This window comes from Ammospiza nelsoni, chromosome 6 (genome assembly GCF_027579445.1).
Source record: "Ammospiza nelsoni isolate bAmmNel1 chromosome 6, bAmmNel1.pri, whole genome shotgun sequence".
Classification (NCBI taxonomy): domain Eukaryota; kingdom Metazoa; phylum Chordata; class Aves; order Passeriformes; family Passerellidae; genus Ammospiza; species Ammospiza nelsoni.
The window spans coordinates 61890849-61912751 of NC_080638.1; the positions used below are offsets into that span (position 1 = coordinate 61890849).

At 50.7% G+C, this 21903-nt stretch overlaps 1 protein-coding gene across 4 annotated transcripts in view; it reads right to left on the bottom strand.

Annotated features, from left to right (window-relative positions):
* The window catches only part of SAMD4A (sterile alpha motif domain containing 4A), a 102613-nt gene extending 86241 nt beyond the window's left edge, over positions 1-16372 (bottom strand). For all 4 annotated transcript variants that reach the window (XM_059473470.1, XM_059473467.1, XM_059473469.1 and 1 more), the window contains exons 1-2: positions 16196-16372; positions 15376-15939 (exon numbers count right to left, since the gene is read on the bottom strand). In XM_059473470.1, the coding sequence (XP_059329453.1) occupies positions 15376-15571 (196 nt within the window). In that variant the 5' untranslated portion in view covers positions 15572-15939; positions 16196-16372. The remainder of the gene's footprint in view (positions 1-15375; positions 15940-16195) is intronic.
* Between the last annotated feature and the right edge of the window lie 5531 nt (positions 16373-21903).

The window sequence follows — 21903 nt, forward strand, 5'->3', positions numbered from 1 at the left end:
ATCAGGAGGAAAAGCTATAAATACCTCGAGCAGTTTTGCTCTGTGCACTGGGTGGATGCCAGGGGAACCCCATTCCCATGCCCAGCACCCACTGGGGTTCTCCTCTCCAAAGGCAGAGCCACCAATGGGATCCCCAAGCCCAGGAACCACTTTGGGGTCTGTGTCTGCCCCAAATACAACCAGGGATCCCATCACCACTGAATTTCAGATGGGATGCCAAAGACAGCCTTGCACCCCAAAGCACACTCTACTCCAGCCTTCATTGCATGTTGCTCCAGAGAGGACAGGAGTGAGATATCTTAATGCACACTCAGACAAAAATACTTCTTTTTTTACACTGCCTTTTTTTTTTTTAAGTTTTAAATAAAAGTCAAAAAGCCCAGCCAACATGAAAGGCTGGATAAACACTCCTCCTTTCCCCAGCAGAAATTACAAAAATGCCTTTGAATTTGTTTTGGCAAGAAACAATGTTTTTTATGAAAGAGCTTCATTGAAAAGTCACAATTTGGAATGTATTCATCTATTCTACATTTTTAAAAAAAGTTTTAATTACCACTTTAGGAGTATTTTGACATAGTTTATGGTTTGTTAGATTGTGCTCTGTGCTACAAATGCCAAACACACCTTTTGGAAGTGCCTCATTATTGTATTAATGCAAAATGTGGGGTTTGTGCTGCCGAGACTCGTGTCGGCAAATGAAAAATAATAAATTAATTCCATTTGGAGAAAACGCTGCCATTTATAACCCAGCAATTAAGAACAGATTTAATTTTAGATATTGCTGCACCCTTCAGCTTAGCAAGTTATTCAGTACCAACACTGGTACTATCAGTGTATGCTCAGTTCTTTAAAAAACAGACCCAGGCCAATTTCTCACCCCTTAAATTAGCGATGCTAGACATGAAAAGTTAATGCTGCTTTCCTCTCTCCTCAAAGTTGCAACATATGGATTCTGTTGGGGGAAAGAAAGAAAAAAAAAAGGCAGCACATGCTGGGATTTCTACTATAACAGGCCAAATTTTATCAGCCAGGGGCATGTAAGGAGTTAACAAAAAACCCCAAACCTCAACGGAGCGAGGCAGTGTCTGCAAACCAGGGGGTGCAGATATTTTGAGGGAGAGGAAAACAGCCCAAATCCTGTTTGTGGAGAGACCCTCAGAGCCCCATGTCCCTGCCCAGGCCAGGCAGGGCTGCAGCAGGTAGGAGATGGAGAGAGGAAAACCCTTTTTCTGTGGCTGTGCCAGCAGGAAGGTGATGCCCAGGGAGGGCTGGGCTGCGGGCACGGCTCCAGCTGGCACCGAGGGCAGGGCAGGCTGCTGGCTGCATCATCCCACACAGCAGCACCCACAGGGACCATCCCTGCATCCCTGGCACCGGTGGGACAAGCCCAGCACTCCCTGAGAGCCACAGGCTGGCAGGAAATCAGGAAATGGGACCTCAGTGTCCTCCCAGCATAAAACACCCACTGCCACCACCACGGAAACAGACTGTGGCCAAGGGAAGGGATGGGAAAGGGGAGCAAGGACATGGGGACTCCCCTTCCCCCAGGTGTCCCCACAGCGTCACAGCTCCCAGCACCTCCACAATGCACAGAAAGAAGGGACACACACGGGCTGTGGCAGCAGTCCGGCCTTGGAAAGCAAAATTAACACGTGTGGGAAGGGACAAGGAGGGAAGCAGCTCTCTGATGATGGCACTGGGGCCCAGGGCATCCCCTGCAGCACTGAGGTGACACAGTGACACCTCTTTGCTGCTGTCACAGCTGCACAGCTGCCAGGACACGCTGTGGCATCCCCAAGGGTGGCCTGACCAAAGCCAGGTGTGTTTTTGTCACAGGAATGCTCTGGGCTTGCTGCAGGAAAAGCAGGAGAATGCTTTGGGCTTCTTGTTACACAGAACAGGCAGCACACCCAGAGCTGTGTGAAAATAGCCAAGTTTGGGGTTTTTCACATCAAGATGATGAAGATAACACTCACCACAGCAAGTCTTAATAGTGCAACAAAAAGATTTTTGTGAGACACTAAGGGGATCCCCCCAAAATCCCACCAGCAAACTGGGACAGAGCAGCAGAGCTCAGAGAAAATCTCTCTGCACCCTTGGGACCCTGCCATGGGTAAACCCAGCTAAACCAAGTGACAAACACTCCAAACCCCCAGTGGGGTTTGCCAGCCCCCCAAAAGATCCAAGGGCACCTTCACCACACCTTGACCTGCCACAAAACCTCTTGGGGCACATGTGAAAGCAAGCAAAACTAAATTAAACCTTGGCTTTTATAAGGAAAAAGGAAAAATCCCCAAGCAGATATTTTTATTTATCAAGATTCCAGCAGTCTCTTTTCCTGCTCCATCCCTCTCAAAGGCTGTACTGAGGAGGATTGCTGCACTAATTGTGAGTCTCTGGAGAAAAAGGCTTTCCTCTGCTTTCACACTGGAATTAGTTACGCTCAGCCTGACCTTGCATTATTTTTAAGCTCTGCAACATTAAAAGAAAATTAAGAGAGACTTGTTAAATCCCTTAAAAGGTAAAACAACCCTATTGCTCCAGGTTTACACACACAAAAAAACTCAAACCCAAACCAAAAACGAGCTCTTAAATCACAACTACCCCTTTAATGTGGTAGGATTTAGTCTTACATTTTAAATTCATTCATTTCTCGTTCACTCAAACAATCACACCAGCTTTAATGAGCTCTCCCTATGAAAACTCCAACTACAAAGGATCACATTTGCTCTTGTTCCAGAGCTCCACACACCTCGAAAGGAAATCCTAAAGCATCCTGTGCTTCTTAGCAGCCAGATTACCAGCTTTTAATCCTCTCTGCCAGATGTATTTTTAATCTTTTTGCGTGTAATAAAGCAAATTAGTGTAATTGTACGGGTAAACTGAATCAAAATAGGCACATAAGATTTAAAAACCCCTAAATTTGGTTATGTTTTGCAGATCTGGCAACTGACAGAGCTGAGAGCTGAATCAGCCCTGCAGGCACTGGCAGAGGGAGAAGCTGCTGCAGGGTGAGTGAGGAGCTCCAGCAGCCCTTGGCCACAAATCATGGGCTTGTTTCTCCTCTGGGTCCCATGCAGGGACCACACCAGCTCCTGGGTGAGCAACCACAGCATGGTTTGGGTTGGAAAGGACCCTAAAGACCATCCAGATCCACCCCATGCCAAGGGCAGGGACACCTTCCACTATGCCAGGGAGCTCCAAGCCCCATCCAGGCTGTCCATCCCTCCAAACTGGCACTGCTCCGGCTGTCTCAAGCCATCCCCGTAACTCATTACCTGGGTTCTTTGCTATCAGCAGGGTTAGATGGGATATTGGGAATAAATTCTTGGCTGTGAGGGTGGTGAGGTCTCAGCACAGGTTTCCCACAGAAGCTGTGGATGTCTTCTCACAGAAGCCACCCTGCTACCAAAACCTTGCCAGGCAAACCCAACACAGCCCAGGGCAATGGATTCTGCTGGAGCTCAGCTGGGCAGGACCCCAGCTATCACACCCTGAGATATTACTGACTGCTCAGGGCACTGGCAGAAGACACCAATTACTCCCACCTGAAAACCAGAAACCAACTGAACATCAATGCTGACATCCAGCCTGGCTTCAGGAGGGATTTAAAGAACTTGGGCTTCTTCATTCCCTAATCCCACACCATTCCTCACTACCAAGCAGGGTTGCTTTCTAACAATGCAAAAGCATCTCCGCACATTTTTGTAATTATTTCAAGACCCAGCAGAGAGCAGCCTCCCCTTTCTGTAGGGTTAATCTAAAGAACAGTTGCCAAAATGCTGAGAACACAGAGGAACAATAGCTCCTCTGATGAAATTCCTGCACTCCATAGAGAAACCAGTATCCTCCAGCTGCTGTGGCTCGTCCAGAGAGATCTCCGAGTGTTTACCGGCTCCCATAAATAACAGAGGAAAAAAATAAATTACAAACTTAAAGATTCGAGTACAACTTGCAAAAAATGACTGCAGAGCCCTGCCATCCAACCACAACACAAGTTTTATTAATGCAACATTTGCTTAGTGTGAAATATAAACCCAGGACACCAGTGGAGGGAGTGCAGTGTTGGCCACCTGTCCCGGGGGTAGAGACTCGCTAAACTTATCAGCACAGAGACCACTTCCAGCAGCTCCATGCTTTTAAATCCTCATCCTCAGGAATCTCTGATCAGTCATTTATAAAAGCTGGGAAGCCAGGCTGGACAGCTGAATTACAGCAGCTATTATCCACATATGCTTGAATACCAGCAGACACCTTTATTTATAAAGGCTCTCTGCCTGACCGAGATTTGACATCGGCCACAAAAAGCACTCAGCATCCAACTGGCTGCTCCAGAAGAATGTGAGGAGAGGTTGGCAAGCAGGGGCTAAGCAGACACCTTTGCACAGCTTCCCTGCTGCTGCCATGACTCCTAACCCAGCAGGTTTAAGTAATTGATTTCCTGAGCAGACACACAAAGTTGCACACCTTTGCCTCCTCTGCTATGGAGTCAAATGCATTGTTTCCCCCTCATCCCTAATTCTAAAATATTTGGAGTATTTTATCAGGCTTATCCTCTCTCTTTTTAGGGTCTCTGCACTCTGTTTGTTGTTTGTTCACCTTTAGGCTCATCCCCACCTGAGAGCTGTGAGCTCATTTTCCATTAAATTTGGGAACCTTGACAGGTCATACAAAGGCAAGGAGATGGGAAGGAAGAAGGTGATAAAAAATCCCAGTTGCTCTTGGCAGATTTTCTTTAGCTCTAACAGTCTCACTAACAACCCCTGACAGCAGAAAGTGACCAAAGTGTGAATTCTGCCTTAAACTGACAGAATTCCCAGGGGCAGCACATGCAAACACAGCCCAGGGGGCTCAGCTGGGCCAAGGAAGGCTCCGAGGACCCATCACACTCCTGATCTACTGCCATCACCTGGAACAGGAGCTGGCACCTCTGCCAGGACACAGGGACTGGGTCCTGTTCCCAACAGGGCTCCAAGGGCTGCCCTGATCCCACCAGCACAGCCTCTGCAAAGATGGGATTTCCTTGCCTCATTCCTCATTTCTTAAGCAAAAACCATTGAAAGCATCCTCCTTTGACCTCCAAAAGCATCCTGGTTCAGCTGGAGAAGAGAAGGCTCCAGGGAGAGCTCAGAGACCCTTCCAGTGCCTATAAAAGTTGTGAGAGAGCTGGAGAGGGGCTTTGGACAAGGGATGGAGAGACAGGACAAGGAGCAATGGCTTCCCACTGCCAGAAGGCAGGGATGGATGGGATTTTGGGAAGGAATTCCTGGCTGGGAGGGTGGTGAGAGGTGCCCAGAGCAGCTGTGGCTGCCCCTGGATCCCTGGCAGTGCCCAAGGCCAGGCTGGACAGGGCTTGGAACAGCCTGGGATGGTGGAAGGTGTCCCTGCCATGGCAGGGGTGGAATGGGATGAGCTTTAAGGTCTCTTCCAGCCCAAACCATTCTGGAAATCTCTGATCCTTCCTGCTCCCAGCACCCATCCCTCCCTCCCAGGCAAACCCCCAGCACCAGACTGAGCCCCAGCACAGCTCCCCAGCTGAAATTCCCTACAAATGATGGAAACTGGAGAGCTGAGAGCAGCAGGAGAAGCCAAGTGACCTCAGGCATCCCTCACAGCACAACCTGGAGCTCTGGGAGGTTCCCCCAAGGAGCTGCTGGATGGGATCCCTGTGGTGCCACCCTCAAGCCCCCACAGCAGTGTCAGGAAGGAGCTGTGTGCTGTCCCTGCACTGCAGAGTGAGTTGTTATGGTTACTGAAGGGTTTGTTGGGCTTTTTTTCCTCCTCTTCTAAAAAGAATTCTTATCAGTTTAACATAATACCACCAGTCAATAACAATTCTTATCTTAAAAGGTCACTCAGGTAGTTATAACTCAACATTTCATCTATGTTTGCATTATCTGGAGGGAAACAGCCAGGGGACTTTGTATTTTTTTTAATAATCCACTTCTTTGCAACTGTAAGATTTTAGAAAAACCCTACCCAGAACCAAGCTGACCCTGTGGCAACTTGAGCACGCTGGGGAACAGTTAGAAAAAAGGCAGAAAAATCACATTGATGCTTGCTGCATGAGAAACAAGAGGAATATCCCAACAGGAAAATGTATGGACACACTGCAGCTGCTGCAGAAACACACATGTTCTGCCTGTAAATGTCAGATCAGCCAAGTCTCACCACAATAAAAGTTGTGGGGTTTTCCCTCCACATTTCTCTCCCCAGTTTCTTCCTTCTTCAATTCCCACTGCTGATGGGGGACAGAGAAAAGGGGACAACAGGAAAAACCCAGTGACAGAGAGAATTGATCTGTGATGTTCAGGGTTAAAAACACAGGAAAAAAAAAAAAAAAAGAAAGAAATGCAGCAGCATGGAAAGTGGGTTTTAAGATGCTTCTGGCTAAACCTGGTTAAACCCTGCTTTATCCACCCACTGGATTTCTTCTTATAACAACAATTAAAACTCCAAACACAGCACATGCCCGTTCCCCACCAGGCAACAGCACAGCCAAGGAGCAGGAGAACTAACTGGTTAAAAGAAAGGCAGGTTTGTGGCTTGCCTGAAACAAGTTGTATTAAAAAAAAGGCAATCTGGAATTAATTATTTGTGAGGATCAGTAACAGAAGAGAAGCTTTTTGAAGTACCCCACACTTCTAAAGCAGGGCAGCCTTGGTTGAGAGCAAAGAGTGGAGCAAAGCTGCTGAATCCTGCAGAGGACAGTCACAATATTAACATTATTTTAAGTAAAATAACATCTCCAGGCATGATAGCTCAACAAGCTGGGCCACATCCAGCTCCTGCAAGTAACAGGGAAGGTTTGCAGGGGCTGTGGAAGGAGCTGGCTCAGCCCTTGTGCAACAGAACTATCACAGTATCATCCATCTGTGTTTTCCACCTTGAACATAAAATGACCCTGGATTTGTGGTAGCACCTTTCCCTGCCCTGTGGATTATTCTGACAGAATACAAGAAAGTGTTTGCACTGCAGCTCAAGCACTGCAAACACCCTGAGAGGCCTGCCAAGGGCAGCAGCCAGGGTAAATGGTAGAGAATACATGGTTTGCACCCTGGGTTCAACTCAGAGAGCAGAAATCTACAGGCACCCCCAGCGAGCTCCAGAGAGGAGTGCTGAGCCCAGGGAGCCTCACTGAGGGGCTGCAGCACACACCTGCACAGAGCCCAGCACAGAAACCAGGCTGAAATCCAGACACCTTCACCAAAACCCCTGACACAGCCAGGCCATGGAGTCACTGTGTGAAAATACATCAATAAAACCCCACGTTTAATGGGGCATGATGGGTGAGTCTGTGCTGGAAAATCCTTCACTTACAGCTCCTCCTGCTTCAGCCAGGTGTGTTTGTCTCCTGCATGGAGAGCCAGGAGCAGCTCAGGCACTTCCAAACACAGCCAGGCACAGAATAAAGCACTGTCTCAAGCTGCACCAAGGGAAATACAGGTTGGATATCAGGGAAAAGTTTTTCACAGAAAGGGTGATAAAGTTCTGGAATGGCTGCCCAGGGAGGTGGTGCAGTCCTCATCCCTGGGTGTGTTTAACAAAGCCTGGATGTGGCACTGGGTGCCAGGGGTGAGTTGAGGGGCTGGGACTGGGTTGGACTCGATGATCTTGAAGGGCTCTTCCATCCCAGTGATTCTGTGATTCTGTGAAACTGGGTTTCTGTCTCTGGAGCTGGCCCACTCACCCTGAGCAGGCTCATTTTCTGCTCAGCACCCAGAACCAGAGCAAACCAAGTTGCTGCCATGGATGAGACCATCCCATGGTCGGCTCCATCACAGAAAATCCAGCTTGCCATCCCTCAGCTGTGCCAGAAACACAACTCCCTCTGCCCACAAACCCCTCCCAGAGAACACCAGCAGCACCTTCTCCAGCAGAGGATCCCAGCCTTGTTTTGATGAGATCCTGCCCTTCCACTTAAAGCATCTGCTGTGGAAGAGGAAGCTGGGAACGGATCTGCTCACTCCAACCTCAACTTTATTTGTAATTACTGGGCCAAGATGGAAAGCCACTGCCTTGGCTGTTTGCCACTGCCCAGCTCACACTCAGCAATGACCTCTGCAAATCTCTGTGTCTCTTCCTAGGACCAGAGCACTGGGAGGACAAACACACCATTTTTGAAGGGAAGAGGGATGAACATGCAAGCCTGGGGATCCCTTGCATCAGACCTGCAGCCTCTTTTAGATCCCTCAGCAGCTCTTACATAAGCAGGAGTTAGTAAAATAGCAATGGTCTTGTTTGTTTGGTGGAAATAGGAAATACAAAGGGCACATGGACACTCAGAGGCAGATCTGCACAAACACACAGCTCACGTGATGGCTCATCCCACCACCCTTGGGGCCTTTTGGAAGCAAAAAGGGCTCCAAACACAACAACCTGTGCTTGGTGTGGGCTCCTGCCCTCAGCTGGCACCCTGCAAGGAGTGAGGGGGACACTGGGGCCATCAGGAGGGAGCCCCAAAACACAGCCCTGCAGTTGAGCAGCTTCTCCCCTCTCTGCTGAGCCCATCCCAGGGCTGGGGGGCACTGGCAGTGCCAGGGGTGCCCTTTCCCCCAGCAGGTATCTGTGGTAACACTAGACACGAGCTCGACGCCGGAGCGCTGAAGCACTGACAGATGCATCCTAAAATAAAGCTGGAGCTCACACTAATCACTATTTCAGTTCCACTGATTGCAAACATCACTCCCAGCTCAGTGAGAAGTGGCTTTCACGGGCCACAAATGAAACCAAGGTGGTCTTTTCTGATGGAGCATGAGAAAAAGAAAGGGCAAAGCTTGAGAAATTGTAGGGAGATGGGACTTTCCACTGTGATCCACAAACTTCAATTGCTTCAGGGGAACTCTGTGGGAAAATTCAGCTGACAGGAGCATCAGCTGCTTTAAAACCAACTGGCCTAATTGCAAATATGTAATTGGTGAAACTGGCATGCAGCTTTGCTCAGATTTTGAGGTCTAACACGCCAAAGGATGGAACTGTGCAGGGGATGATCCAGCAGCAGTGTGAGCTGCGAGCAGAGCGCTTTCCCCACTCATCCTTTTAATCTCGTTTGCAGATAAGTGTATTCACAAACTAGATTATTTTAATTGATGGCTCTACAGCTGGTTCCTATTCAGCTCTTGATCTAAAGCTGTCCTCGACCTCTCCCATCAATCTATATCCTGATAGTGATGCTCTGTGTGCTTCCTCTCCTCCACCAGCATCCTCCCTGCTCCCACTCCAGCAGGAGAGAAAGAACTCCAGCTCTGCTGCTTTTCCAAGCACAATTACAAGATATGTGCACAGAAGGAATCAAGGAACAAGCTGGTCCAGGCAGAGAATTCCAGCTCAGGTCTGTGATGATGCAGGAAATGCTTCCCTGCCTCTTTCACATGCACTTCAACAGTGGGATTTTTCCCAGATGAAGTCAGTGAGGAAATTAACCCTGGCATTAACCCTGGCATCGAGCCACTCCCTGAACTACCTGAGAAAATGGTTAAAAGGACACAAAGTATGGGAAGGTCTCTGGGAAAAGGCAGCCCACCCATGAGCAACCCTCTTGCACCACACCACGCTCCAGGCAGCAAAACAGGCTGTTACCATTAGTTAACTTGTTCCTTCCCATTTCAAGCATTACTGCCTAAAAATTACCACCCTGGAAAGGCTCTGCCACCCCCCATCCAGAAGACCTGGCCTTCATTAAAGCTCTGCCAATGGAGGAGACTTTGTCACTCATGCTGGCAAAGTTCTGGGAGCAGGCACAAGAGTATCTCCTTACTCCTCTTACTGCAAGGGATACACGCCAGGAATGACAAGGGAAAGGTTTTAAACAAATAGGAGAAAACACAGAAGAGCAAAGTGCAGCCCAGAAGAGTCTCCTGTAGGTCCCAGCACTGGGGTGAGTGGGACAGCAAAGGGGAACCTTTGTAATGCCACACCACAGACCTTCCTGCAGCCTGCAGTGCTTCCCACAGCCACTCTGGAAAGCATCCCTAAAAATAAAAATAGCTTTGAATCACAAGAGAACACTGGGTGTGTAGCCTGGCTCAAAGCCCCTGGCTAACAGCACTCTGTACTTCTGTACCCCTACCCTTGGTATTTCCCAAAAATCCCAGCACTGAGAGCTTGTAGCACTCAAGTTTGCAAACAAAACCTGGGAAAGATGTGTGGCAGCAGGTCAAGCACCAGCAGGCAGGTTAAAAGCAAGTGTCAGCTCAGATCTGAGGCTTGCCCAGGTCACCCAGAGGAGCTGGGGCTGTCCCATCCCTGGCAGTGCTCAAGGCCAGGCTGGATGGAACTCTGAGCTGTCCCTGTCTGAGGGGTTTCAACAGGATGAGCTTTCAGGTCCCTTCTGTGATTCTGTGATCTCTCCATTTAGGAGTCCCAGCTGCTAACTTTTAATGAGCAGAGCTGGCAGGGCTGCTCCCATCCCTCTCCAGGCAGAGACAAATGAGTGGAATTGACCACACAATGCCAATGTCCAGCCCTGCACTCAGAATTCCCCATCACACCCAGCAAGCACAGGCTAAGCTGCTCACCCCCTCCTCCAGTCCCACCGTGTGACAGCCCAGCAATGCCCTCACACTGCCCAAGGACACCCAAACCACAGCTCAGCATTGCAATGCAACTGTAAGCCAAGAAAAAAATTTTTTTAATGGGAAACACCCTCAAAACTGGGCACTGCATGATTGGCCACCAGTGGGGGTCACTGGGGATGAACTGTAAAATTTGCACAGTGCAGGGGTAGCAGCTTCCTGATGGGCTGGGAGACAGACTCTGGCTGGGGTGGCAGCAACAGATGCAGGGCTGGAGCCACAGGGAGCTAAGGCTATAAGCAGCAAGGTCTGCAGGAATATGTAATACCTTTTAATAGACCAGCTGGTACAGTTGGAAAAAAAACCCACAAGCACACAAGCCCTCCTTTGAGCTGGTGCACCTTCAGGCCTGGCCATTTTTTCCAGCGGCATCACTTGGTCTATTAAAAGACATTACAGCTCCCTGCAACCCTTGTCTCTTCCTTTGGCCAGTCCTTCCCAGGATGAGGAATCTGGGTCATCCTGATGATACCTGTGATAGGTGCTGAAATGAAATAAAGATTTTGGCCCTAACACATGGAGCAGGGAATGTCCTGTGCACAGGCCAGAGGAAGCATGTTGTCCTTTAAGGCCAAGAGTGTAAAGCTGTCACTGCTTCCATCAGTGCACGTGGGTGTTTGGACACCTGGAGGAGCTACAGGAGGCTTTGGGCACTTGTGCCAACCTTGCAGGAATGAGGAAGCCAGGGCTGGTGGGGTGGGATGCTCTGGGAACAAACCGCAGAGGGATGCTGGAGTGGATGAATGCAGATTCTGCTCTCAATGCCCATGTTTCATGGGCACAGCCCCACACTGGGTCTGCAGCCACCCCCAGCAGCCCTGGGTGCCCAGGAGCAGCACACGTCCCATTCCTGCCTGACCTCTCCTGGAAGCTCAGAGGAGGTCGCTGTGTCCTGACGGCTCCGAGAAGTGAGAAGGAAGGAAGGAAGGAAGGAAGGAAGGAAGGAAGGAAGGAAGGAAGGAAGGAAGGAAGGAAGGAAGGAAGGAAGGAAGGAAGGAAGGAAGGAAGGAAGGAAGGAAGGAAGGAAGGAAGGAAGGAAGGAAGGAAGGAAGGAAGGAAGGAAGGAAGGAAGGAAGGAAGGAAGGAAGGAAGGAAGGAAGGAAGGAAGGAAGGAAGGAAGGAAGGAAGGAAGGAAGGAAGGAAGGAAGGAAGGAAGGAAGGAAGGAAGGAAGGAAGGAAGGAAGGAAGGAAGGAAGGAAGGAAGGAAGGAAGGAAGGAAGGAAGGAAGGAAGGAAGGAAGGAAGGAAGGAAGGAAGGAAGTTATAGCAGGCTTTAAATAGTGCTGTGCAATACCTGAATTTTCTATTTCTGTGCACAGATAAGATGGTTTCCTTATTCTCCTCCCTCTCAGCAGACCAAGCCACTCACACTCCAGTTGAATTAGCAACAACCCACACTCTTCACCAGTTTAAACCATTAAAGCTCAGTGAAGCCACTGTGTAGGACAGTCCCAAGCTGTGCATTTCACCTTATGAAGAATCTATAGATGTCCTTCCATGTTTGCTTCCCACTCCTATTTTCCCTTTACAAGCAAGCAATGGATTGCAGGTGGTCTTGCAGCCCCCAGACATCAACAAAGCTTCCTGCAAGACACCTGAGGTTGGCAATAAGGTTACATCCACCCCTTAGGCAGGGAATAATGGAACCAGGAGGATCCTCAAGGCTTCCTGAGGGTCACACACAGCTGTACACAGCAGAGCCACGTGGGGTTTGCAGTACTGATGAGCCCAGCTTGGCTGTCATCATGAAAATACCCTCGCACTTGGAAAAAAAAAAAACCACCAAGATAGAACTCCTCCAAACTAAATATACTTGCTTCTCTGTGGCAGTTAACCAGTTAAAAATGTCCTTCCTTGAGTTTTTCCATCATATTTGCCATTCATCAGGCCTCTCATCTTGAGTCTACAAGGCAAGAAACAACCTGGACACCTTTGCTGAGATGGGTTTTCCTCCACTCCTGGTGCACACACCTGAGGGCTCCGAGCCCAGCAGCACCAGGCAGGGAGGATCTCTGAGCTCTGGGCTCCCTTTGGGACCCTCCTGATCTCTGCTGCTGGTGATGAGAGTTCCAAGGATAGTGCCCATACACCAGGGACCACAGCAGGGCTGCCACCTCCTCCTAAGGACCATCACACCTAGGAGTAACATTCCAGTTCTCCCATCTCCCCACAGGGCTGGGACAAGCAACACATCCTGCACTTACAACACAACTCAGTTCTCCCAGCGTAATTCCAACACCTGCTCCAGGACATTAGCCCAGCAGCTCCATTGAGCTGGTGACACCCCTTCCCAGTCAGTGGATTTCATGGAAAGGGAACATCCCCTGCCCTACAGCTCCTACAAGCAGGGAGCCACTATTTCCAAATCAGCAAACACCAGGAAAATGTACCAGGAGCCACCTCAGGCCCCAGCCTGGGAAGGAATTGAGCCCAAATTAGTAATGCAAACACCAGGATTCAAAGAGTAACGAGTAATGCAAGGTTTGATGACAACATTGCTGTTCAGGACTTGGTGTGATTCCATTGCCAGCAAGTGACAAGTGCCAGACAGGCGTGGAACAGGAATGATTTAAGGAATAATACAGGTGGTTTTAGGAAAGCAGCACTAACACAGGAGACTAAAAGCTATTTCCTAATTGAGCCTGGTTACAAATCTCAGCTAACCTTCCCTGCACTACGACAGGGCTGCCAGGATGCATGGATCCATCCATCCCAAGGGAAAGCCATGCAGAGGGGATGCTCAGTGAGAAAGAGGAACTCAGTGGATCCAGGTTTTGGCACTGGAGTTACAAATGCCCTGGAGGAAGAGATCACTTTTGGAAGGCAGGCCAGGGAGAGCTGAGGCAGCTCCACCAAGGCAGCCAGGGCCAGGCAGGGGCTGGGTGCCAAGCCCTGCACGCAGGAGAAACCCTCGCGCCAAGCAAGGTCACCGGGATTACAGGGGCAGGCAGGGATTGCTCGCACGAGTGGAGATGGGAAGGGCCCAAGGCTGGTCTGCACCCAGCCTCACACCGACAAAATGCCACCACACAGGCGGCCCTACGTGATTCTGTGGCCAGGACCTCTTCAGAACCTTGTTTTCCTTCACAATTTGCCTTTCCTGATGGCAGGAGGCAAATCACCCCCCTCCAATGCCCTGGCCAACTGAGGGGACACAGCTACTGCCAAACCCAGAATGAAAAGCTGAGACGCTGATAAAAAAAAAAAAAAATTTAAAAATATATAGCTCACACCAACTCGCAGAGGGAATCACAGCAAAGCTGTGCTGAAGCTGGCACGGGAAGCTGCAGATTTATCCAGGAGCAGCCGAGTTTGGAGAATGTGTTCCCTCCCGGCCCCCCCCGGGGCCTCCCCACCCAAAGGGATGGATGAGGTTCATCCCTTCAGCTGTTTATAAAAGCAGCAGCAGCAGCACTGCACCCAGACGCACTCGGCAGCATTCCTCCCTCTCATTCCTGCGAGCTATATAAGGGAACGGCCAATTCCAGCCCCGCTCCCTGTGCGCCGGAGCAGCTCCAGGCTCGGCTTCCTGCAGAAGGACTTAAATCCGTCCTCGGTGGAACACGGCGCTGCGCTGGACCTTGTCATCAAATGGCAGCGCAGGCAGCTGCCAAATCCTGCCGGCTCGGTGCTCTAATAGGGAACAGCTGGAGAAGGAAGGACCCTGCATTCCTCCCGCCCCGTCCACACCGGGGGCTCTGTTCGGGATCTGGCCGCAGGATTTCCATCCATCCATCCATCACGGAATGCAGCCGGCCGCTCCCCGCACCGCTCTGCCACGCACAGCCCGACACCCGAGAGCTTCCAGCCTTGGTGCTTAGGAATTGGGGTGTTTGCTTTGCTTTTTATGGGATTTTTTTGGTTTGGGATTTTTTTTTTTTTTTTTGAGAGGTGTTGGAGAAACAGAACTGCGCAACTAAATGACATTTCACCTTCCCCGCTGGCCTTCTGTGTTACAAAAACTCTGCTTTAAGCAACTTGCATCCCTGTGTACATCCACGCTTAGGAACACACGCATCTGTAACACACCCCCCATAAATAAACACGGGAACACACGGCGCAATTCGCACAGCGCCTGTGCCATTCCCATCCTGCCCCAGCTCCCATTTACTTTGGAGGAGTTGAGCAACTTGTAATGGCAAATAAATAAAAGAAAAATACACTTTCGGTAGCCACGCACATTTGCTGTCCTGCACCCTACACGCTCAGTAACATGAAACAGTCCACTCATATTTTCTCAGAGCTCTGCTGAAACACAAGGGGGTATTCAGAGCTGCAGGAAAAAAAATGCGTCCAAACAGGATCTGAATGATGAAATAGGAATTGCCACATTTAACAGGAAAAAAAAAAAATAGGATAACCCAGTTGCCCAGACCTTTATACAATAACAGTTCGTCTGAGGTAGCGATGGGCTGCTTCTGCATGTTGCAGAGAGCAAAGCAAGCCACGTTGCCCAAAAGAAGCCTAGAAAATCCAGACTCTACGTGACCTGACTTACTTATTTCACAGGAAACTGCATGGAAGGAGGAAGGGGGGGCACAGGGGGGAAAGGAAAAAAAAACCCACCAATCATTCATGCTACCGTAGTTACACCACGCCATGGAGCGGAGTAGTTTGCTGCGAAAAACCAAACTGAAATAAGCCAAACCCCGTTTGGAAAATAAAACGCGAGCAGAGAACCGAGCTGGAGGAGCCCCCCGGCTCCCAAACCGCACCCGTTTCTCGGGTGTATTTTTTTTTTTTTTTTTTTTTAAATTTCGACGGCATTAGAGCACCGCCCGAGAAGGCTCGCCAGCACTCACCGGGGTTGTTGGCCTCCCCTTCGAGGATGTGGAGCTCGGTGCAGTCTGCCAGGGAATGCTCGAGGCAGAGCTGGAGGAAGCGAGCCTGGGTCCGGCTGACGCGTTTGAGCAGGGAGAGCAGCGCAACAGTCTGCTCGCACTCGTTCCAGCCCTTGAACCACCCGGCCAGCACGCCAACCTGGTCTCGGAACATCATGGTGAGCCGGAGGGACAGCTCTGCGGGGAGAGAATAAATAACCGGGACAGCCTCCCTGCTGCCGCCACCGTGCTCGGGTCAGGGGAATTAAAAATAAAAATAATAATAATAAGGATTAAAAAAAAAAATTCTCCTTTGCGACGCGAAGGGCGGGTTTGGTTTCTGGACGCGGCTCTCGGCCTGGGCTGGGTTTTGCTCCCTCTCTTCTGGCTCCGGTGCAGCGCTGGATTCCTGGAGGGAGGGAGCGAGGGAGGGAAGGAGGGAGGTGGTGGGGCCGAAAAAAAAAAAAAGCCAAAAAAAAGGAAAATCCCAGCGTCAGGGCTGCAGCCAGCGAGGGGAACGACCTCCTCCCGGCGGGGGCTTCACACCTGGAACACAGAGAGGAGGGGGCGTCAGGGGGGCTGCGGGAGGACGAGGAGGATGGAGAGGAAGGCTCGCACTCAGCCCGCTGCCTTCCTCCCACTCCCCCACCGTCACCGCGATCCCCCCACATCCAGCACCGCCATTTGGGATGGGGGGGGGAGCACCCAGCACAATCCCCCCCGCCCCACTGCAGCACAGTTCCCCCCCCCAACATCCAAAAGTTCTCCCCCGCACACACACTCCGTATAAAAACACACTCACCTGACTCATAGCGGCCCCGGCGATCGGGGGAGGAGGGGGCGGCGCGGCGCTTTAAGGTGGCCGTGCCATGTCCACGGGATGAAGGGGGGGGAAATGAGGGAAGGAGGCGGGAAAAGGGAAAAGGGAAAGAGGGGAAGGGGGGGGGGGCGCGCGCGCGCTCCGCGGCGCGAGACTGAGCCCGGCCGCGCGCCGGGCCCCCGCTCCCCCATGTCGCTCATTTGCATACGGGTGACGTCATCGCCGGGTGGGCGGGGCGAGGCGCGCGGCGCAGGGGGGAGCCCGAGGGGGACGCGCGTCCCCCGTGTGTCCCCTCCGTGTCCCCCCCTCCTTCTCTGCCACTCCCCCCGGGAATTTTGGGCGCTCCTCCTGCCCGGGGAATGCTGGAAAACACACTCCGGATCCCCTCCCTCCCTCCCTCCCTCCCTCCCTGCGCCGCGGCCAGCTCCCGCTGGAGGAAACCGCCCTCTAGTGGGCTGCGGGGTAATGGCAGCGGGGGATGCTTTGGGGGGAAAAGCGCCGCTTTGGGCTCTGCTAAATGTGGCCTCGTCCCTTAATGGTAATTTTTAAAACTTTTTTTTTTTTTTTCAGAGTTTGGCATATTAGATATACGTGTTAAATATACATGGATTTAACCCCGACAAGCGCCGAGTGTGCAGGGACAGGATTTGTTTGGGTTATCATTTCCTGTGCAGATTTTATTTCCCTTTCCCATTTCTCATTTATTTCCTTTCTTTTTTTTCTTATTTTTTTCTATTTCCATCCCATTTCAAGGGATGGAAATAATATGTATATACAAGAAGGGAAATAGTGGAGAAAAAACCACAAGTGTGTGCAAGAAGGCATCAAATACTGAACATAATCAAACGTTTTATAAAGCAAAAATAAAGGTGTAAAGTGTTTTAATCTGTGGGCTTTTCATTTGTGGGAGTACCAGTCAGTTTTAAGCCATTTCTTCTTGTCTTGTCGCTCCAGGCCGTTGTCCAAAGTGTCTCCAGCTCTCTCAGAGCCCCTTTAGGAGTCCCCAAAACACCCGATCCATGCTCAGGAACAAGTGACACTGGCACCTCTGCCCAGGGCAGGGGTGGAGTCCCCATCCCTGGGGGGATTTAAAAGCCGTGTGGATGTGGCACTTGGGGACAGGGGGCAGTGGTGGCCTTGGCAGTGCTGGGGGAATGGTTGCCTTCAATCTTAGAGGCCTTCTCCAACTTTAACAATTCTGTGATTCCCTGATTCTGCCTTTGCAGCATCTCCCAGTCCTCATCACTCTGAGCACAGGGAAGCTCAGAGCTGGGAGACGTGCCCAGGTGTCAGGACATGGTCTGGGAGGGAGACACGATGGGATCATGGCAAAGGGGGGGCTGAACCCCTCCACCAGTGAGTCACAGAATCACAGATCTTAAAGCTCATTTCATTCCAAACCCTGCCATGGCAGGGACACTTTCCACTGTCCCAGGCTGCTCCAAGCCCTGTCCAAGCTGGCCTTGGACACTGCCAGGGATCCAGGGGCAGCCACAGCTGCTCTGGGCACGCTGTGCCAGGTCCTCATCACCCTCCCAGGGAAGAATTCCTTCACATTATCCCATCTGACCCTGGCCTTGGTCAGTGGAACCCATTCCCCCTTGTCCTGTCACTCCAGGCCCTTGTCCAAAGTCCCTCCCAGCTCTCTTGGAGCTACTTTAAAAATCCATCCCCTATAAGTGGCTGTGTGCTCTGGTGGGGGCTGGAGAAAGGAAAATTCCATGTTTGTGCATCCTTTGGTTGCTTTTACACGTGTCTGAATCTGCCCCTTTTGGGGGGAAATAGTAGTGGGGAACCAAAGGCCACCCAAAATCACTGAGAACACCTGGTCCCCTGTGCTGGAGCATCAATCCCACTGCAGGATGACGAGATGAGGATCACCAGGTAGACACCACGTGCAAATGGTCCATCTCACCACACTTGGAGTTTGCTTTTAGCTCTCAGCTTGTCTGGTGACTAATTAAACAAACAGGACTTCCCTGCCAGCAAACCCTGGCCATCTGCCTCATCCTCCAGCTCCATCCCAGTCCATGCTCCAGCAGGGAGCCCCTTTCCCCTCACCTAAAGTGCTGGGAGCCCTCCTGCAGCCGGGGTGTGCTCTGGGCTGGCCGTGGAACCGTGAGGATGCTCCATCTGCCGCACCGGGTGCGCGTCTGGCGCGGGAGCACCACGAGCTCCGGGTGGGAACGCTCACACCCCGCTGATTTAAGGGTTGCCAAGCTGGCTGTGCCAGGAACGCCTCCCAGGTTTTGCATTTTGCATGTCTAAAGTGGGAATAGCAGCAATGGGAAGGATATTTAGGGCTGAAGAAGTAAATGCATCCCGCTGGGAGGATGGGAAGGGTGGTGGGAATGGTGTCCCTCCACACCAGCAAGATGTGGAGGAGAAAAGGACCAAAGCCACGGTTTCTATCCTGTGCTCCAGGAGACACCAGGACCATGCTTACTAATTAATCCAAAAATAATCCCCCACCATTTAGGACCCCACAGTTCCTGCTCCCCAGGGTGTCCCAAGGAGGCAGCTGTGGAGGAGTGAGACCCTGACGTAACAGCACACGCCTGATGTTTGGAGGTTTCTATGGCAATTAAAAAACAGATCTGTGACCCGTGGAAGAAATTCCTTGCTGCATTCCGGGCTCTGCAGGGCGGGTGCCCGTGCAGATCCGTGTGATGGAAGGATTCTCAAGCTAGCTGGGAGCAAATCTCCTTCCCTGACTGCCGTGGGGACATCACCAACACCAACACCCCCGTGGCCAGCTCTGTTCCCTGCAGATGGAGAATGCAGAGTGCAGCCCACGTGTCCTGGGAGCACAGACACCCCATGGAGAAGCAGGGGAACTCTCTTTTATAATGTAATTCCTGTGGGACCTTGAGGTCTCTGCAGATGCAGCTGGAGCATTTCTGCAGGGCTGCAAGTGCCTGGGTAGGAAGTGGGGCTGTCATTGTCTGTGGTGTTGTGGGCTGGGCTGGGTCATGGAATCACAGAATATCCTGAGCTGGAAGGGATCATCCAGTCCAACTCCTGGCCCTGCACAGACACCTCAACAATCCCACCCTGGGCCTGAGGGTGTTGTCCAAATGCTCCTGGGGCTCTGGCAGCCCTGGGGCTGTGACCATTCCATGGGAAGCCTGTACAGTGCCCCACCACCCTCTGTGGGAAGAAATTCTGATTATCCAACCTAAACCTGCCCTGACAGCTCCAGCCATTCCCTGTCACTGCCACTGAGAGCAGAGATCGAAACTGCACCCTCCATGAGGTCTCCCCTCAGCCTCCTTTTCTCCAGGGTCAGTACAGCAACATTTAGATTTCTGTTTACCATTTCAGAGGGAAAACAAGAGGCCTGTGGTTATATTAACCAAGCAGGTGGTCTAAGCAAATTAGTGAATCCTGACGATTCCCGAGTTCAAAGGAAGCAGTTGCTCATCTCTGTGGAAGCTATCTGATAACATATTTAGCTGAAGAAAGGATGAGTGTATCCACCAGCACACAATGGCCCAGATTTCCTAGCTCATTAAACCCAAATATTAGTGAAAATAACATGGTAAGCAGGCTGAGATAATTAAACACAACATCACTTCCATTTGTTCCTAAACAGAGTGTGGGAATTGGCCACTGGGATGGCAGCATTTCTCTTACCTTCGGTGGTGAAGTGGAGCTGTAAAATTTGCAGAAAAAACACCCTTCAAAAAGCAAACTCACACAAAAAAGAAATAGAATAAAGTTAAAAATAAAAAGTAAGCAACAAAACCTATGTGGATCTGTATTTCCAAACTGGATGAGTCAGATATTAAAGAATCACAGAATCCTTGAAGGATTTTGGTTGGAAGGGACCTTAAAGACCATCTTCCAGCCTTAACATGACCTTCCACATGGACCAGCTCCCAGTGTGGATGTACAACCACTGCTTCTTAAGCCCTGTTAGTAGAAATTGAAGTGTTGCACAGCCCAAATCCTGGTGAAAGCAGCATGGGCTGACTCCTCTGATGCTGGAGGCAGTGATCACTGGGTGATGGAGGATGAGGGCTGTAGGAAAAGCACATTTAACCCTCTGGCTTGAGCTGCAACCGCAGATCTGACAGGGAAAGAGGAATGGCAGCATCTGGGTGCAAACACCTGGGGAAAGGAGCACTGGGAAATACTGGTGAGCATGGAAAGGCTGTTCACATTGTGTTTGTTCAGCCATTGTCAAGGGGGTGCTGTGAGAAGCTCCCATGTCCTCTCTGAAATGCTGGGAGTGCACGGACATCACCTCTGCAGCAGTGTCAGCTCTGCCCTGCACGCTGGATGAGCTGGCTCACAGGGACCCCAGGGACACAGAGCCAGCAAAATAAATCAGCTTAACTAATGGTGCTCAAAAAACCACCCCTGGCAAATGTAGCACAGGCTGCTCTCGTGCCTGGAGATGCCAACAGAACGGTGATGAAGAGGAGCTGAGAGAGAAGGGGATGCAAAAAGGGTTGTGAAGGATTTCCTGTAAGTTTCACTGGGCTCTGCCAGTTTCAAACAAACCCTTGAATATAAATATTGCAACATCTGATCAACAGCAAGTGAGTATTTGCAGAATGTGCCTTTGCAGCACTGAGATCTCTGTGCATGTTGGCCTTTAGGGCAGCCTGGTTATCAGTGCTGGATTGTGGGGCTCTGGATGTCCCATTCCATCCTTTCCAGCCATTGGCACGGGCAGGGAGAACAGCTCCACTCACACCTGGCACGGGTCTGCACCCCTGAGCAGCTCTGGGCCCCTCTTCATGCACCCCTAAAAGCCTGCCAGCACAATAACTCCCTGCATGGCTGTATCCCATAGCCAGCCTCATGTTTACCTACAACACTTGGATTTTTTCAACCATTTCCAGCCAGCACTGCGAGCAGCTTGTTGTAGGACTTAGAGCTGACTGAGGCTGTGTTGCAAGCAGATGGCCCTGATGAAACAAGACACTGATCCCCAAGGAGGCACCGTGCAGCGGAGCTGCTCGACTCCCCGGCTCCAAGGCAGCCTTGGAAATGTGCATTAGCACGCACCATCGAGGAAATTGCTTCCTAACCACCCCTCTCAAGAAACTCTCTTTGGAAGCCTGGTTCCAGCCTGAGACACGTGTCAGCAGCACTGACACTGTGGCAGTTTTCCTTGTTAGTTATTAATAATGGAGCAGCTGACAAAATTAGGGTAATTTAAGAATATTGTTCGAGGAGAGAGGAGTTTCCAGGCTGGGTGAGGGTTTAGGTGTAGCCAGGATGATGGGGTGGAGGAAAACCTCAATGCTCACACTTGGTGGAATGGAAGGGGATCCAAATGTGGAAGATGAACAGGGGGAAAACAGCCCTCATTGATCCTCCTGCTCCTGGCTCCAAACAACTTCAGCAAAATCCAGGGAAGTGCCATCTGGGGCTGGATGGACTAACAAGCATGTGTGGGCACAGCTGGAACAGATGTAAATGGAGATGATCCACTGAGACCTCTGAGGGCTTTTCTGCATCTTACCCAAGCCCTCCTAATGACAGTGTTGAATGCTGTGAAATTTGATGGAGACTTTTTCATTAAGAAGTTGGTGCCGAAAGGGAAAACTGGAGCTGGCAGACTCATTCACACATTTTTGTGTCTCTGGGAAGACACTTAAGAATGACTGGGAAAGTTGCAGTCATTCTTCAATGGGAATTCACCAGCTCTTGGCAAATAGTCCTTTTTGGTCCTA